At 41.3% G+C, this 20,181-nt stretch overlaps 1 protein-coding gene across 1 annotated transcript in view; it reads left to right on the top strand.

Moving 5' to 3' along the window:
• Positions 1-3,487: 3,487 nt before the first annotated feature.
• The window catches only part of T265_08920 (hypothetical protein), a gene marked incomplete at both ends in the record, with an annotated part of 28,716 nt that continues 12,022 nt past the window's right edge, over positions 3,488-20,181 (top strand). Inside the window, 8 exons of the mRNA XM_009174859.1 lie at positions 3,488-3,633; positions 5,245-5,311; positions 5,497-5,779; positions 8,123-8,324; positions 8,348-8,463; positions 11,042-11,482; positions 12,593-12,673; positions 14,448-14,556. Coding sequence (XP_009173123.1) covers positions 3,488-3,633; positions 5,245-5,311; positions 5,497-5,779; positions 8,123-8,324; positions 8,348-8,463; positions 11,042-11,482; positions 12,593-12,673; positions 14,448-14,556 — 1,445 coding nt within the window. The remainder of the gene's footprint in view (positions 3,634-5,244; positions 5,312-5,496; positions 5,780-8,122; positions 8,325-8,347; positions 8,464-11,041; positions 11,483-12,592; positions 12,674-14,447; positions 14,557-20,181) is intronic.

Raw genomic sequence — 20,181 nt, forward strand, 5'->3', positions numbered from 1 at the left:
CACGCCTTCCAATCCGTTCGCGCTGGGATGATTGAGGATTTCTACCGCCTTGGCTATCAGTCTCTGTGACGTGGACCGTAGTCCTCGAGTCAAATCTATTGTCCGTCCCGTGTCCAGTGCGTGTTCCGCAATTGCAATGCAATGCATGGTCGGAAGCTTTGATGTTTTGCTCACCAAACTTAGTTTATTTATTTATTTGTGATCTATACCATCATCCAGCTGATCTTGACGAAATCCCTGTGCATCCAGAGTATTAGATTTACCAAAACGGTAGACGAGTGCTAGTCATATTATGTCCGAAAATATGTTCAATTTTGCAGTTGGTGAGGACAGCGTTTGACTTGGTCAGATGCGACCTGACCTATATTTGCATAGAGGTCCACTTTTCAGTCTAATTTATCAATGGGTTGTTGGAGAGGAATGAGTTAGAAGGTCATTTGTGTGACCCTTGAAGACGTCACTCGAGGATTTTTTGCCAAATTAAACACCCAGACCACAAACAAAGAGAAACCAAGTCACGTAGCACAGTACGTTTTTCACACAAATGACCACCATAATGCAGCACAGAATCAGTTCCCTGTGCTCACTTTCAGTGAGTTTAGACTAGACTAGAACTCAGGATCCTTAAGAAAAGTACAATAATTTCCGGTGTACAGCTTTGTGTCAAACATCGGATGCTTCTGGGGGTACACAGTGTAGCCATTTTGTCGAAACGCATTCAAGAGATGGAATTCAATGCATCCTACTCTGTTGAATTTATTATTAGTGTAGCATTCAAATGAAAACTAGCCATGAGAGGAAATGAATAAAGCTTTCCCTCCCCTAAGCAAGTTTGCCAAAAATAAACTGATAAAAAGTAGCTGACAAAGAATTCTATGGACGAGGAGGTGTCTTAAGAAATACGTCAATGCACTGTAGAAAAATAAACCTCTGTCAAGATTCGTTATGGTCTTGGACATCTTAATCGAATTGTACTGCGGAGCATAAGCGTGGTATTTTCCACTACATCAATTGGAACACAGTGCTGCGTAACAGCCAGTGTGATGTAAAATCACTTCAAATGATTCACTACGATTTCCTAGAGTGGTTGATGACTGTTGGTTGATCATACGCAATGACTTACTTGTGCATGACTACGGTCGCGTAATGAGGAATAAACCGTAAAATGTGAATCAATAAGACGGGCAATTTTTCTCTCACTGTTTTCGCCGCATAAGTCCAATCCTCTTTGTCTCCAATATCAGGGGTGTCATTCAAGAAGTTGATTAATGCGGCCAAAGCAGCCCCACTGAAGAGGATACAATTTATGGAACTAATCGATATCCGTGAGTTTTTCATTCACGTTCTTCGTGATTGCTATGAGTGCAACAGGTGCTTCCCTCAACCTCTGTGGTAATTTTCAAGCTTCCGAAATTTTAAGTAGTGATCTATATTTCGAACCTTCGTTAACTGAAATGTTATCTTCACTGGTTTTTCTTTCATTGTTACCGGGTCCGCACAATCAAATCAGTTGATTCGAGTCTTCTGTAGTAGGTGAACCGAAGGCTGAGGAATTTTTGGTTAGAATTTCCGTTCGTACACACCGTGGCTTCAGCTTTATTGGTCCCGAGGAACAGACTATAATAGCTTTGTTCCTTCAATAAAAAACCGCTCATCTGCGAGGCGGTTTATGTTGATATATATGGTACACAGTCGCTAACTAAGGAACTGACTATGGTGACCAGGCATTTTTCAACATAATTCTGAGATTCACCAAATTGGGAAGGAAGCTAAGTTAATTGATTTAATCACCCATTGTGATTAGAAACCCGAACACAGTCGCCAGGCTTCCCTATGCTTGGTGAGCTGATGACAGCGGTATGACAAAAGTTAACAGTGATTTATTTTCCTACAACAACGGAAGTGTGACGGTAGAGCGGAGGTTTTGCCACCGCTTTCCGGGACGATCATCCTTGAGTCCAGTGGATGTGGATAGGAGGGAACATAAAGTAAGCAAGAATTTAGCCAATGGGTAATACTTTATGCCGAGTTTGTTTCAGACGGCGTTCTTTATCGACACACATTTCGACTAACAGTGTGGGACTAAAAACGAGATGAACTCAAGTTCGTCAGTCGGGTGTAAGTAAAGCACATAAAAATAAGAGAATTTGTGGTACGTGATCTGTCTTCATCAACACTATTTCTACTCGACGAGTGCTGTTACCTCACTTGCAAAATGCACTTTTACTTCTAATCATTTGAATGTATTTTTGATGGTCACTAAGAAGGAGACAGTGTACTTACAATGTTACAGTAGTGGTCGCAAGACTAATGTTCACTTGCCCCAGTTGGATGAGAAGTTTTTTCCAGATTCAGCAACCGTTCAGCTAACCCGTGAGCATCAAACATGAGGATCAGCTTTCCCTTGTCTATTCACTAATTCCAGGAACCACTGATTCACTGTAAACTACAGCAAAGTCAAATCTACAGTGCGTAAGCCAGGGTTTCTTATCTCCTACCTTTAACACTCCGTCGCAATTGCGTTATTGCACCGGAAATTTGTACTCCTGCATGTTAAAAATACATTGGAAAATACATATATACATATGTATACCTAATTTAGGATCAAAATAGGAGTACACTTTGCCCCAAAATCTATGTCGACCGATTCACGCCACTGTTTTACTTCTATGCTCTGTTAAAATATCACGAGTTAAGGCATTGCGTTTTGGACAATGAGTAAAAATATACTACTGAAAACTACAAGTCTGTTAGTTGAGAACACGTGACTTGATCACACAAATAGGCGAGCGGTCAAAAGTGAGTTCCTAAAAGTACCACTTTTTATGTTGACGCAGGGGCTATGTACTTGAGGATTCTCATTCAGAACCTCAATCATGACTCTCACTGGTCTCAAACAACTGGATATTAAGAGAGGCTAAATTCCATCGGATGTCTGTTGGTGGGTGATCGTGATTTTCTGTTAAATTGGTGGGGTAAAATCACACTTAGTTTTTTGCCAAAAGGTAGGTGACTGAACTGGTGAAAATACAAAGAAGGCTAATACGAGATAGAGCAACATGTAGAATCCTGCGGAATACAACCTGTTGAAGGCCGCGTCCTGTGTATTCTAAGACGCGTTCTTGAGGATGGCTCCTCCATACATAATAATGGCAAGGATTTATTAATTCGTTACCCTCCGACATGACTGCATTTGTTCCAGTTGGACCTTGAAAGAGAGCCTCATTCTATTTGCTGAGCTGAAACAGCAAACTTATTGAAGTGAATATACACTCGATGCATTTTCCATCACGTCCAAATACTGGGTCTAATGAACACCCTCCTTATTAATCATCAGACTTTGCTCTCACTAAATGCAAGGCAGTGGCATTGAGTGTGGTTTGTCTTATCGAGCAGTTGATGGCTTCGTCAACGCTACCAATATTCCGTGTTTGTGTGCATGAATTCAAACCTGCGTGCGCACGTACGTATCTGTAGTTCCCACCCGATGTCTCTCACATGTCCACATCAACTGCTGAGCAAGAGAATTTATGGGCGAGCTTATGTTGCTCACGATTTTCGCTGGGTTTATGACCGACTCATCGCCAAACACTTCTTCCCCATTCCTATTAATGATCCACTGCTGCAAACCCCGTGGGCAAATAAACTTTGACAGACGGTTTGAAACTGGATGATTCGGCATGGCTTGGTTTGACGTCGGATAACACACATCTGTTTGGCCTGCCATTACGATATCACACTCGAAAAGAACCCTATTTATTTGCGTAAGTCGACAACAATTGTTTATCTTTGTCTCTATCTGGTCCGTTGTGTTTTTCTTGTTTCGCTACGAGAAAACTGCGACAGACATACCTTTAAACAAATTTCGTTGAGTGGAAGAAACAGGAAGCTTACATCCGCTAGAAAATCTGTGTGGTCCACCGAACACATCAAAAATGTCAATTCGGCTGCGGGTGACATTTTGGCCGATTCATTTCAGTCTCTTCATTGTCCTGTTTGTGTTGTGCCAATTAAATAAGCGTTGCTTTGTCAGTTAATTGGGTGTGGTTATCGTATTTAAGAATTCTGTTTATTTTTCGGTTTATAGTGCTCAGTGGAAATTGTGTTTCGTTTCCTTGCAAGCCATCATCTTTTTTCATGTCGGTATTATTTGACTTTACATAAGAGTAATGGAACTATTTCTTCCCTTCAACTTTGAAACTGTCGATATTTTTACTAATTTTATTAGAACAGTCTGGATAACCAAGCGAAATTGGTGTCACCCTGGATCAAACTAATAAATTAGACGTAACCGCACAAGGCCCAATAAATATATTTTGGAACGAAATACTTGCAAAATAAGAACTTAGTTAAGCAGGCCTTCTTTGTCCACTAAACATTATAGACTTTACCTGGTCAAATAGGCCAATATGAGTCCATGCTCTTAAAGTGACGATTTTAGAGGCAAGCGGTTGCAACAACCACAAATTCTGTAACTCGTTGGTGCCATTCTTCCGTGGTGCGGTCTCACAACTTTCCGAAGCTGAGCCGTCTGTACTAGTTGGACAGTCTTTTGTCCACCATTCTTGTCAGTAAGCAACTGACTCTTCTCTGGCACCGTTTCACGCACAGTTTACCTTTATATTGCAGGCGCTAACACGCAGAACAGGTGCGCGAGGGTGTTGATTTATCTAAAATGACATGAAACCACTGATTAACCTGAGGTCTAATCCCCAGGTTCCTTTGTGCAGTCGAACTAACAAAAATGGGTACTATACGGGTTTTCTCGAATGCGCTTCCATATTGAATTGTTCAGCACAGTCCTTAGCATCTGGGCAATACAACAGCGTTTCTGTAGATATAATCAGTAGAATGTGTTTGGGTTTGGACATTCTTGTATCAGTTCATATATGCAGAACAAAGGACAAGGTAATGTAACCTTCAGCCTAAAATCCTAAAGTAGTTCATGCAGTGTTCAATTTACTGTATAATACCAACGCTACCTATCGGGCCTCTGGTTTTGACAATCATAACATGCAAAAAATCAACTATAAATCAAGATACTGTTTGAAGTTCCTGTCACTATGCCTTTTTGATCAGCGAGAAAAAGACACTACTGATTTTTCCAGAACTCGGACTAATGTCAAGTAACGGTAGGTGAGCGTGACGCCTTTCGTGCAATGACGATATTCACTTGGTTTCTCTTTTAAAAGCTATAATAAGTAAACGTATAATACTTTGTTAAATCTATCCTATGAACTTTAGCGTGACACCTATTGAGAGCATGAATTTAGTGAGAGGATACCACATATCTCTAGCGGTTGCTGCAAAGGTTAAAAACAGTTTCATAAACAATAATACATCTTTCCAAGAAATCATCCTTTCGGAAGAGGATGACTGCTCTTTCGGTGCAGATGTTAGCCCACAGATTTGCTCCTGGGTTCAACATATGTTCGCCTTTAGGAGGATCGTTTCTCACTGTTCGTGTATACATTCCTCCACCATTACAGCATTCAGATTTACACAGTAGATCAGAAAACTCCTATTGCTATCGGCTTCACCGTTGAGGTTCAAGACTGGTTTGACGCAGCTCTTCAACCGCAACACCCGAACTCACCGGCCAATCATCGCGTACGCTTGCAGATCATTCCCAAGTCATCTAATCGCAACTGGGTCATAGAACCTATCAATTCACTCGACTATCGATGGCATCTATCCACTGCCATTGATCGATTCTTACGACCGAATTGTCCTGCACCATGCAATCCCGATGTAGGAATATGGGAGATGGCAAAACATGGTGAGTAATGTGTATCTGATGACTTATCACTCACATGTGTACTTCCTCGCCTAAATTCTATGACTTCAAAATTTTCTCTGACACAATCCAGTGTGCTCATTTTTACGTCGTAAGCAAAAGGCAGTGGGATAGCACTAGATGTTACGCTATTGCATGAAAAAACAGGAGATCATCATTGTGAGGTACTTCAATTCAAATAAGTGGTGTTTGTGAATTCAAACCTATCTGCCATGCACATAATTTGGTATTGAGAATACACCATTACCAAAACCACAAGGTAATTTACGTAAATCTTCGGTGCTGCATTTGAGAAAAGGAAATCCATGCAGTTTAGATTTCTTTTGCTAGTAGTCAAATATAAGTCCTCGGGACAAGGGATAGGCGTGTAAAGTGACACGGTGTAAAGTTCACAGAGTTTCTGTCAGCAATGACGCTTTGAAAGCCATGAACTCTGATCAGGTTGTAGGTAGTATTCTGTATGCCCAAGACTCATGTGTGGGTTTGGGCTATTTTTCTCGCTTCCTATAATTGAATAACAAACACAACAGACGGCATTTTAAAGTTCAAAAGCTTGGCTTTAGTTTATTAGGCATCACTGAGTCAAAATACAACAATATATGCATTCTAACTCTGAGTGCTTTGTCAAGAGTCATCAGAATCATTATCTATGGGGTTTGGCTTAAATTTATGAGACCGGTGTTTCGATTCTTTATATGTACGATTACCCATATCTCAAAAGTGTTCAGTAGCTGTGTACGATTATCCAAAATACTCATAAATCGATTGTTGGGCATAATCCTATTCGAAACCAATAAATTTTGAACGCATTTATATTTTCTTCAAGTGTATCCTCATTGTTCATCTGTCCCTACGTCAGAATACTGAATTTCATTTTTGCCAATTTTCAATTTTTGGGATTCGAAGAAGTTTCCTATGGGCTAAAGTGAGGAGCTAACTTCACATCGCACAACTCATCCAATGGCAATCGTTATCGCCAGACTAATGAGGTAGCCATAATGCTTCCTCTGGGACCACACCCAGCTAAACTGGGAAACAATCTACTTGAGAATGGGATATGATCTTTCAAGTTTATGTAAAATAAACACAAAATGGACATACCAAAACCAGAAACTCCATTGCATACAACTAAAATTGGAGGAAATTAACGCCCAGCAGGTATCTCTGTCTAATTATTGCTAAATCCAGCAAAAATGCCTACTTCTTAGGTGTCCAGAAAGATGACATTCGGCCATTCGGTCGGTCGGTTATAAACACATGATATCCAAACGCACTTTTGACAAGTTGTTTCTGCAATTCACCTTAACGAGTCCACAATTCTACCTACTTCTCTATAGCTCACTCTCTTGACTAGAAGACGATGATTTTGTCTTAAGCTGAGGATGGACACGTCATCCGCCTCGTTCCAAATCTATTCGTAGTACAGTGCTGTAGTACTGTAGATGGAGTCCATCCAGTTGGTCCTAGCAGAGTGTTCTGCGGATCAATTTGTTTCACAAGAATCCTTCAACCAATAAAATGGCTGTCTTGCTTTTCTGAGGTGCACAAACCAGGCCTTTTCCAAAGACTGAAAAAATAACGCAATACCTCCAACCATAGACTGTATCATTTGTCGTGCTTTGGCTTGTTTTGGACAGGGAAATGCAGACCTTTTCGGCTTAGCAAGCAAGTACATTTAGGTCAAAACCACAGATAAATCGCGATCAGTAGCCTGATGATTGTCTCTGTTTACGCTTGGTGTTGCTCTGCAAAAGTAAGTTTTTTTTGCGCTCTATTACTTTGGGTATTACTACGCCTGGGAGGATTTATACCTCAATAAAGAATGGATCAGAAAATTTTCTCCTTCAAAGTCCAAGTCCCTAAGTCAGTCTTTGCTGTGTACAATAATGCTATTTTACGAAGTAAAATTGATGCTGGTCACAGATGCCCCGTCCCTTTTCATGCTGCTTAAATATAAGAAAGGCGAACCGTACGTGAGTTAGAGTAATTCAGTGAAAAATGGACGATTCACCTGTCATGATCATCTATCTAACTTTAAAAAAACCACGATCTTTCGTGTTAACCATGTTGCGCAATGTAAGCTGCCACATTCTTTCCAGAGGGGTGTGATGAACAATCGGAGCATTTATTGCTGGGCAACGTTTCGCTTTTGACACAAAAGCTTCGTCAGGCCAAGTGAGTAAGTAGGTTGATTGAGCTTTAAGGCAGTCAGGGAACCAATCCGTGAGGTGCATTTAAGGGATCGCCTTCCGGTTGATAGGACTAGGAACTGTGTATACAAAACAAACTTTAACGACTGTACGAAGGTTTACTGAGGTCAGACAGTCAGGGAATTGCAAACCAGAATCGGTGAGCATGAGCGCATAACAGAGCACCGAGAAACGCAGGCGTTAGTCAAAGATTCGGCAATGACAGGGCATGCTCTAGACACTGAGCATCGGATAGACTTTGAAAATGTGGATATCCTGAGACGGGGGTTAAGATTCACACCACAGGGACTGGTGGACGAGGATGTGGAAATCACCAAGTATCCGAGTGTGAATACAATAGAGGGGGTAGAACTTGCAAACGTGTGGAGAGCGGTCTTAGATCAGCCAAGATGACACGAGGCGGTGTGCAGTTATCAGGGAAATGGCCCGGGTCTAAAAGTACAAAATCCAAGTACAGTTAGATCCAATTACCCCCCCCCCACACACACACACACACCCATCCCAAAACCAATTGTCCCAGCACACTTGGACGAACACAGATGAACGAAATCTGTGAAGACCCCAAGAGGAAGTTTCCATTATGGTGTCCTAGGCTGAAAAAACAAGAACGAAAAATCCGGGTTCATCATAAAGACGAATCCCCCCTAACCAGTCTATCGTAAATCTTAGTCATCCCCACTAATCAACAAACAGGAAGATCAGACTGAACACCCAGCACTGATCAAGTCACCAGTCATAAGGAATCTCACGGATGGGTTCCCTGACTGCCTTAAAACCCAATCGACCCACTTACTTACTCACTTGGCCTGACGAAACTTTTGCGTCAAAAGCGAAACGTTGCCCAGCAATAAATCCAACAATCGTTCACCAAACCCCTCTGAAATGATGACTTCCCCCCAATCGGTCCCGAACAATTTCCAATTGATAAACTACCACACACTTGAAATTGTTGATGAAAACAGTTTATATAGCTTAACATCAGGCAGTCCTCGTTCACGGAGCACGCAATGTACAATATTCGTTCAGTTGTGAATGCTTATGTAAAGGAATTTGTTTCATTTGGTCCAATCCGGGCAAGTAATTTTAATGCCATGACTGAGGTGAACACTCTTCGGTTAAATGGTGAAATGACTGTAAGTTCACTCGAATTACTGTCGGTCGGTTGGCTGGTTTAGACAATTGATTTGCACATATTTCATCGCGGTTTGATGGGACATCATGCGAACAAAATCTGACGGTAAACCGAAGGTCGATCAGTAAGTGAAACAAAATCCTAACTAGCGAATATACACTCATCTGCAAACTAATTTGGTTTTTCGAACTACTCACCTGGAACCCAGCTGAATCGATCGCTTGTGATGTTCTCAGGCAACTGAATGTGCTGCACCAGGCCGCCTCATGTTTCAGTGGTTACGATATTCGAGATATCCCGCTAATCAGATAGGCGCAGTCTCCGAGTTTCCCTCAACCTTATGTTCTACTTGAAACCAAATTGCACGAAATTAGCGAATATACACTCATTTGCAAACTAATTTGGTTTTTCGAGAGACTCATCTGGAACCCAGCAGAATCTCCGTTTGTGACGTTCTCAGGCAACTGAGTGTATAGTCGCTGATTCCGTGCAAGTAGAACATAAGGTTGACGTAAACCCGGGGACTGCGCCTACCTCATGAGCCCCAAAAAGGCGAAACCGGTCGTGAGCTGTCGACGGATTTTCGGCAACCTTATGAGTAGTACATTACAAAAAATCCTAACTAATTGTTAGAATCATCTTGGGCGTCACAGAGCAGTAGTCCAACGCTCTGGACAAACACATACGCTGTTTCATTTAATGAATACCGCTTAACGTGAATTCTCGGTTTTGTTTTAGTATGAGTCGAATTATCGGGAATTTAGCATTCCTTATTTCAAATATTTTGCGAGGCTATTTCTGACCGACTTTAAACGATCAGCACCATTCTTCGTCCATTCTCCTGAAAGGTATTTTAGAGATTCAAATCCAATGTTATACTTCATCCATTTTACTAAAACCCTAGTTTTATCAAATCTGACGGCCCATGCCAAAGCCAGCTGAAAGGTGCGTTTGGAGTGGGCAAACAAACGTTGGATAGAGGCGGAAACGATAGAGCGAAAACAAAATTAAGGGTGATAATGATCTGGTGAATGAAATCCAAACAGGTTCTGTCGTGCAGGTTCCAAATATTGGCCAGTGTGCAGTGAAAATCAGCCACCAGCTGTGTAAACAGGTGCCGACAGAACCAGCTAGTTGGTTAACGGGAAATGTGTAGAAATTTAAAAGTGCTTTCCATGGGTCAGTCAATACGTAATTTTTGGTCCGTGTGTGACTATTTTCTTCGTTGACTTGAGAACATGAACAAATAAGGCTTTGATTCAATGAAACAACCACGAAAGACGGCATCACCAACCTGATATACGATTAAAAAAGGGGCACAATCGGGAGGGGCGTAGGACAACCGAGTCCACTTGAATATATGGGTGTCCAGGGCACTTTGAACCAGTCAATAGTTATCGCGATATGTCAATAACAAATAGTCGGTCAGTGTTTCAGAGTGCGGAAAATCAGTGACCTACCAGGCCGGCTGGATGATGTCGATCTAATGAACTACCCAAAAGCCAAATAAACAATCAGAAAAAACAATATTTCGAAGCAGCTTTGGAGTAACCGTTGCTGTTTAAGACATCCAAATGAATCTTTTCCACCTGTTCGCAACGCAATACCGGTCAGGTGAACAGTGTACGTGTAAAGCAACGTTGTTCGCGCAAGGAAACCGAGTAGTAAGGATCAAATGGGCCCATTTGTCCACATGGAATACTCTATCAGCTGTTTACTGCTTCTCCCGTATGGACGTCACATCCTGTGACTCAAACATATCCCAGAATTAGTGTGCTTAGATAAGAAAATAGGTGAGAAAAAAGTTGAACGAAACACGTGTTCATTTCGATTGTCTAATAAATTGTTTTGTTACATAGAAGAATGAAGCGGATGCAACTTAAAGTTTCTTTCCTTATTCAGCTGGAAAAACCATTTTCGTCGTCTGGGCTCAACTGTCACTCCTTATGGAAACCACCAATAAGATATCAGACTCATCATTGTCGCCCGGCCTGAACACGCTCACAAAATGTCCTTGGGAAAAAATCAATAAGCTGCAAAACCTGCTCCTATTTGCACCGTCTGTCGTCTCCGTGGAAAAGAACGTGGGTCTTGTTACTGGCTACACAACAGATCGGCAGGCGTTTCACTCGCCGTGGTCAGCTCCGTCAACATCGTTTCGGCTGCATTTGACCACTATGGGCCTGGGTACTGTGGAGGCAGCCCTAGTCGACAGGATGGGAGCATGCGCACGGAGTCCGCCGGAGTCAGATCGTGATTCTTCTGCTGAATCAGGTCATATGGAATTTAGCTCGGTAGCAAACACCTCCACACTAAGTGAACCGCGCTTCACCATCTATACAGGTATGTTTGTTTGCTGGCTAACAGGTCGACTATCTCGTGATTCACACAAACTGAAGAAGAACAAAACTTGCCTATGTTTGTTTGCTGGCTAACAGGTCGACTATGTCATGACTCACCCGAACTGAAGAAGAACGAAACTTGCCTACCAGCAGTCGGCATTAGTAACCCCTTCTTAGCAGTATAACAATTAAAATTAAGAGCAGTCCGGCTTGATCCATCTGAATGAATAATCCGACAGCGACCATTGGTTTAGAAGATGCGAGTTAGGGTGGGCAGCGTTTCCAAAGCACCGTCCTGTTTTCCACGATCCTGGTTGTAGAAGTCACACTGACGTTCTGGGAGTTGGTTTTCCTAGTTCATGGAGAACACACAAGACAAATGAAAAAATGTTCCGTCCATATCTGGGGTAAAAGAAACCCCCAGCATATCCACATTTGGCTCATATATCATAAACGAACATGTGTGTATTCACATCAAGAATAAAGGTCTACCGAAATTAAGCCTCTCGATCAAATTCAATGTTATCTCGTTCAACTTGGGGCTTTGTACTTTCTCAATTGCCATCAGTTTTGTAGCTGTCGGGTAATGTACGCAATGTGGTTCATACAAAAAATTGCGACCAAATTGTACTAAAAATGAAGTTACGAAAAAGGAAACATGAATTTAGGGAAGCTTTCGGTCATACAGCGCAACAATAAATGTCAAATGTAGAACTGTGATTACTTCGGTTAGATTGTACTTATAAGCACGATTTTTTGTGCTTGGCAAGGTGATGGGAACACGCAACATACGAATTTTTCATCACTAGCGAGACAATGTTCCTGCACTTGTTTTGTTGACCTTTATTCCCCAAGCTATTTCACCTCACTGATTCCTTTTCACGCAAATGGTGTACACAAATTTAACATGGTAACGAGCCCAAAGATGTCAGACTGTTTTGTTGATAATGCAATGGATTTTCGTTAAGTTTGGTTTCTCACTCAAACTGAGAGCAGACAAGCGACGCAACATGTTTTTTTAAATTACAATCCCGGATGTTCCCGAGGGCCATATAGTCATTGTTTGGTACTGGGCCCAGCTGTTTCACATAACAACCTTTTCCGTCTCCAGGTGAGGGATTTCGTTATACCATTCCACAGGCGGAGATGCTAAGAGCCTCATTCGATAAAGAAGTCTATTTGTACGATGGAAGTAAGTCTGGTTTATTTATTGCTTTCTATCCACCTGAAGTGAATTCGCGGCCCGCTCTCATTTTGACAAAAACAATACAAACAGAAATAGAATTTGATATGTAGGCAAATAGCACATCGCTGGTACGGCACAACATTATCCCCTTCATAAAAGCTGGAACAGTTGAACGGGCTTGCATATAATTGTAGGCGTTAATAAGGTCTTGGGTTTGCTGTTTTATGCTAGGAAATTCTAATGTCATTACAGTTGTGGGACCATTCAAAGAATCCTTAATTACCATAACATGTTTTTTCCGCATTAAGACTTAGAAACAGTGCGATAAAAATGCCATCCTCAGTCGACTCACATAGAAGGCAGAGGGCTTTAGGAACTTCACAATCTTTGGATAATTCGTATCGATCATTCAAGTGTGAACATGATTTTGGTGCTCATGCGTTAGATCATTCCTCAGGTTAAAGCAGGTGAATGTTGATATGTAAGATCCTTACGATGCTCAGATTAAAACGGAGTAGAATGAAACACACTGAACAACTTGGAAATGATAATTTAATGTCTCACGGAAAGTAACCCCCGAGAGAACACTTGGAACAGGGTCTTGTTAACAACCCAAAGGTACTAAAAACATCATATGGTTGTTTTCAAATTTGCCAAAAACCGTGAACTAGTGACATTGTACTTCTCAAAGGATAGCATTTGAAATAACTGTCTTATGAATATATGCGCTCTGTAAAGATCGTTAATCACCAGAAACGATCCCCTACAATATTTTCGACATCGACAACCCGATCGTGATTCTATTTCAGTTAGTATTCTAAGCAGTAGCATTCTATAGTATATTATATTATACAGTACCATACCATATTCCATAGTATTCTAAACTATGTATGCCAGATTTCAGTTCCACTGGTTCTTCATTTGCCGGATTTTGGACTATGGTGAAACAGACCCTTATTTTACTGAATTATTTTTCATCGTCAAACTGTGTCTTCATCAAGATCACATTTCCTGGTAAGCTTTGTCACAATTAGAATCCTAAAGTGTCGCGATAAATATCCAAGAGAACTCAGTGTTAGCTTAAGGCATCGTAAAACATTTTCTGACAGCGGAGGCTTCACTCGAGACATGGGAGTTTAATGTCGAGTCCTTCCTAGATTTCTATTTAACCCCTGTAAAATTCCTGTCAGACTACTTCAACAGTTTTTCAATGACATCTTATAAGACTTTTATGATGTGACAAGAATATATATGGCGCTAACCTTGTGCCATCGCTAACAGTTCTCACCGTTAAATAGCTCATATCAACTGCACTTTAATGAGACATATGCTAAACCGACCAAACAGCTCCTTGATTCAGCAGAGGTCTACAAGAAGCCAGTTCGACATCATCATGAACATGTGTATTCGTTAAAAACTTCCGAAATTTGAAAAATCAGTATACCAGAATAACAAGTCCATTTAGGGTAACTTACGTCCGCTAGATTTGTCCGTAATGGTGGTGATCTATATGGTGATTCCAATACTAAGTTGTGTTATCTGGCACTCTGGTTTTGCACTATATGCCAATCATAGCCCATAATCTTCACTGTCAGCAAAAAAAGTGTTCCACATTTAATGGTTCATCCCAGCTTATCTGCTGTTCATCACTCTAGCACGAATAGCCTTTTTCCCTGTAGTTGGAAAAGAGTAGAAGGCAAGGTTGTAACTGATGAGTGATACTGGATAATTTAACCCTGGAATTTTTTAATGCAAAATGCTTTTCTTTCCCTTCATGCAGTGGGACAGCGAATTGGTTCTTCCAACTGGATTGGCCTGGAGGCGGACAGGTCAACCATTTACGGAATCGTGATGGGCAATACCGTTCAGCCAATTACATATCGATTCAGGTAAACACTTTTAGGATATTTTTCCGACTTTGAAGGAAGCAGGAACAACAGAGTTGCAGGACAAAGTCATTTGGTACGCTCCAGCGCAAAACATGTGAAGCAGTATGAGGGGTAAATTACACCATTCATAAGCCTGAATCGAAGTTACGTGATCGATGAAATTAAGGTAGTCCCAGAATAAATTTTAGGACTTCTAGACGTAGAGCACAGGCATAAAGCAATAAATCACTATTACCTCGATGGACACCAGTCTGTGTGGACGTTTAGTGTCTATTGAGGTCTGGAACAATGTGATAAATTCGAATCCGTATGCTGCTTCAATTAGATGCTTGGCGACCGATAGCTTGAACTTGAGGTCGCTGAGGGTTGGTCTAGGTTGGACTGACAGTGTGCGGTACTGTACTGTTTCCCAAGCCTTCTACCAGATCTATCAAGGGTGATTACAGATGAGTTGGAAAACTTGATGGCAGATAAATCTAGCACTAAAATTGCGACAGCGACATAGACTGTGTATAGCCCCACATACAACTGCGCTGCTGTGTAATTCCGATTGGGGGTATATTAATAGTTCCCCCAAACAGCCTATAAGCATGACCATTGAGGTTAGGAAATTTAGCATGAATTTATCACATCAATAACCTTATTTCTTCATTTGGTTCACCACTCGAACTGAGTGGCCCGATTTCCTCCGCGACTGTCTCCGGGATACAAATCCCTCAGCCCTATCATATAAAGTAATGACCAAAGTACCACTGAGCTGCAAGTTAAAAAATACTCCTAAAATTAGGCATTTTCCAGCTTTTTAGCCTTCCTATACATGGAGTGGATCGTTCGAAAACTGATGCCTGCCATCTTCAGTTACTGATGTGGAGAGCTTGTGAGGAGCTTTGAAACAGAGAGCAGACGGTCACTGTGTGTATCGCCACTCATGGTTGGTAGACCAAAATTCAACTATCTCCAAAAATGGCCCTCATTCCACAGATCAATCAACTTCAGCCATAAAAGTGTCGACCGGCGTTTTCCACGAACTAACCCTAACGGGAGCTTACCAACATGCGCAAAACTGACGTCCCTGAAACACAATTTGATATTCTAAGTGCGAACTAATTTTTTTATAATGGGGATAGGGAACTAAAGTAACTTGAGTGGTGCACTATTCATAAGGTTGTGGGAAACACTTCAACAGACCACGGCCGTTTTTGCCCTTAGTCGCAGTCCTTGAGTTTACTCAACCTTCTCTTCTAGTTGATACCCAAATTGCGTGAAATTAACAAAATACACTCATTTGCATGTCAACCTGTCTTTGACGGGAGACTCACCTGGAACCCAGCTGAATTTCTCTTTTATGATGTTTCATTTTGTTGGCTGTAAATAATGAAAAGATTTTGAACTGGTATCTGAAAAGTGGTCGCTTAGCGTTTTGAGAGAATGGATAACGGATGCCTACTGATATTCGAAATGAACCTATTTAACGTTATGTGAATATAGACTTCGAAGGTCCAATGGTTCTCCCTAACCTGCTTCAGTCATTAACCTGTCTTGTGTACAAATCAACCTTTTGTCGCGCGTCGTATTAGGCATTCAGCATCAGTATACCAGTGGGATACGTGATTATTTAGTGTCAGTCTTTGCAGTCTACACCAATTCAGATTACTGTTTGCTATTTTCTCCTGTCCTTTAACTTTGGCTTTACTGTTAAGATATTTCCGTATGCTAGATGGGGTACAACAATATTAAGATGCACGTACAATTTACAGTTTCAAAAACCGGACTATTATCAGCAAAGCATCAGTAAATGTCGTATCTATGTAAATGATAAAGTGGCTCAGGAGTATTTGAAATGGTTTGCATAAAAGCCTAATATTATTTTCAAAGAAACCGCCGGAGGGAGGCTTTTCAAATCTTGTTGGCAGCGAGGAAATCATTAAAGTAGTGTAATTAACCATAAGCGATACGCAACTGTTATGACTGTCGGCCTTTAAACATGATCCGTATCCTGTAAAACAGCTGTAACAACTAGGAAGCCGTTCGTAAGACACCACGGTTCCAAGCAAGTGGCTTTGGAATGCTTCACGTTTCATGAATAATTCAGTAGACATTATTGTTTTCTTTCTTCAAGGGGACCGTCCTCAATAACCCCCAAAATAATAGATTACCACATATTGTTGACTCCTGGCTTCTCCTAAAAAGGAGGTCCGTTTTCATAAAGCCACTGCGAATGAAAAGCTGGTATTCGAAAACCACACATCAGTCGTTTATCTGCTTCGTTCAATACCGCTAGTTGGGTGCTCAAGAAACTAAAGCTTCACTTGAACATACTGGGTGGAGCTGATAATTGTTCCCCATCCCACTCCAGGGTCGACCATAATTTTATGTACCAGAGCTAGAACATCTAAACAAGACCTCTTTCATTCGCTTGTCTTATGTGGAGTTCACGGGACTGTCTGTTGGCGTTCAACTCAGTCATATGTTGGTCGTTTTCTACCTGCCCTGCAACAAGGGAGAAGATACAAATTTTCACAAACTGAAGATTGCCTGACTCTCATTTCGGTCATTAAGTTGAATCAAAAACAGGCTGCTCCACTTTGTCATATGTTGTCCTAGCTTTTAACAGTATTGGAAGATTGATTAAAATACGCAGTTGGGCATAGTTACTTCAGTGAGAACGATCGAGTACACTGGACAAAACAGTAATTATGCGACGAAATTGTTGACACTTTGGCCGATGTTATTTCTTCCTTCTGTGCGTACCATAATCCGTTAGCATAATCACTGCTACCGGGGAAGTCTAGAAAACACTCTCGCATTAAACAGGGTAACCCCCATAACTGACCATGTTGGTGCTCTAATTGTAAATAAACTGTAACTTTAGTTAATTGTAAGGTAACTTAATAATCTGGTGACAAGCACCAAGAGATTCTGTTTTCTTACTCGTCGATCCCTTCGTCACAAGTCACATGACTTCGAATCTTTATCCATTTCCCATCCTCTAAGAGAAACCTCCCAAAATAATCTACCTCACGAAAGGTATTTTTTCTTCGCAGTTATTTTGCCAAGAAACCACTCAACAATGATTCCCACAGCAAAACTGAGCATCTTAGAAGGAATTTGCATGAAAATTGATGCTTCTAAAGGGAATTTAGGGCGAACTCATTTTTTACATAAGAATCCTATGGGCCATTAACCACATAAATGTTTTTATGTGTAAAGCTATTTTTACTAGGCATATCCTGGATCAGTTAGTTTAAAAATAATCAAAAGCTGACGATGAAATAAGAGTTTACATCAAGTTGCCGAAGGCTAATGTGTTACTGAAGGACCTTAACGTGGAAGTAGTACTATTTCTGGGCTGATGAAAACAGCACACTAAATGGGGTCTAAAAATATTGTCAGTTGACGATCATTCGAGGAGCCATGTCCATTCAGGACAGTGGAAATCGGCCAGGAGCGTGTTATGAGGGTATCCTATAAAAAAGCTGGTGAAAAATCACGCTTCATTATCAGGTTTGCAATACAGTGGAAAATATTAAACCGTCATTGTACACGTCTCAGGACGGGAAACAGAAGGGAGAAACAGAATTACACTGAAGGCTGTGCGACAAATTATTGAACAAACGTGATATTGACTTACATCGATTAAATTAAATCTCCCACAAATGGGTTAGAAACCATCCTTTCTTCACCAGAGGCTTTTTTTTCGAAAAGTGATTCCTAGGCCCTCATTTAAGCACCTAATATGAAAACATTCACAAATCCAGAAGATGAAATCAAATATTACAACGACATAAACCAGGAGATTAAAGGTAGGACCGAGGGCTGAATTGCTTAGGCGTAGTCGAGAAACAGGTTAGCTAGGATTGGCCCACTTGCCTTGTCGTGCCACATGGTTGATCGAACCAGTCAAATCTGGGTCACGGTAAGTTTATCGGTTAAATTAAACGTCTGTGAAGTCACAGCCGATAATACAAATGGTTGCAGTTCATTCAGTGTTAGATGTGACCATTCTGGTAAACCTTAGATTAGCCTTGAAATGTGCACTCTAATTTGGTGGAATATGAACTTGATGACCTGCGTCAACAGGCTGCTTCCACACCGAGATATGAATCGCTTCCATACGTTGTTTTACCAAACAACCCTTCTGTCTTCCAAAACATGGTAAGAGCCCAGCTACGCCAGGCAACCTGATGGGCACATGTACAGATCTTTGAGCCGTTGTCTGAATACAGAGGGATTACACGAAAATGGGAAGCAGACATCTCATTTCAAAGGTGCCGCTGAACGTGCTGGCGAGCTCCCGTGGTAGCAGATACCCGACCGACTACCAACTGGACGGCTGCCGTGGGTATACTGTTTGTCCTAACAACTCATTTATGGGAAGTTTGCATAAAAAAGCTACGTTAAGGACTACTTCCAGTTATCGTGTAGTGTAGAGCCGTTTTTGAAGGCAAACTAACACCAGTGAAAGGAAGAAGGCCTTCGCTGCGGAGTTATTTATTAGGAAATGCCAACTGACCGGTTACAGGGAAGCAAAACTCCAATTTGCATCTTATTTACAAAAACTGGACACCCTTCTTCTCCCGAATGCGTCTTCTTGAACTTTCCTGGAGATTCATTGACTCCAGTCATTCTTCGGTCAAATCCAAGCAAATGTTATAAAGTGACTCCACGAATTCCGCAACAGATCTCCCCTTTTCAAAAGACTCAAAGCGAAATTCTACGAACAATACTACCTACTCGCGTACCTCCCCATCACTTGTACCACCGTTACGCCAGAAGGAACCGGAAAGATCCTTCACCCGTCAAGTTCTATTCCGAACAAATAACCGCTGGAGGTGCGTTCGGCAATGGCCATCTTCATCACGTCGTGAAACCGCACATTTCAAGACAACAAAAATGGTGCCGGGTTCAGGATAATCGAGATTGGATCTGACTTCTGATATGTGCCTACTGGAGCATTACGGTTGAATTAGCCCAGGATGACTGTTTTTTGGGTTCTGGGTTTATGTCCACACTTTTGTACATAAAAACTAACCACACTGTCTGGGAATTAAATTTCAGGAGTCGAAAAATGACTTACATAATTTAATGAGATTCTCGAGAGACCCTTGTTACATCGTGTGCAAATAAGTGCCTACGTGTCGCTTGAAATACAGTCAAAACTATTAACTTCTCCTCATTTCACGCCTTCTTCATGAATCCAAATTAGGGTGAATGACTTGGTCAAATACGCTATCAGTACCGACCCCACTATCATCTGTCCAAGCCGCAGACGATCTCAGTTGTCCTTTTGTTCTGTTCCACATGGGTTTGCTTGTAAAATATCTTTGGAAAAATTGTACTAACTAACTACTCTGTTCACTCCACCTCCGTCGTCAACATCATTTTGGTTTACCCATCTCTTCTGCGGTGACCAAATTAATGTTTCTTAGTTGAGTTAACCGAACGGCAACGTCAATCAAAAGTTCGCAAATATCTTGTATGTGCGCAAGCGAAAATCAGATAAAAGTTCATATATCGTCAGAGTGAATGGAAGAACAAGCAGAAAATAGAATAAGTTTACGCGCAAAGTCTCTATCCTCTTTGTAATGTTAGCCCAAAAGCAAGGAAATGCCGCAATCCCAATCA

Source organism: Opisthorchis viverrini (assembly GCF_000715545.1).
Source record: "Opisthorchis viverrini unplaced genomic scaffold opera_v5_246, whole genome shotgun sequence".
Taxonomy (NCBI): domain Eukaryota; kingdom Metazoa; phylum Platyhelminthes; class Trematoda; order Opisthorchiida; family Opisthorchiidae; genus Opisthorchis; species Opisthorchis viverrini.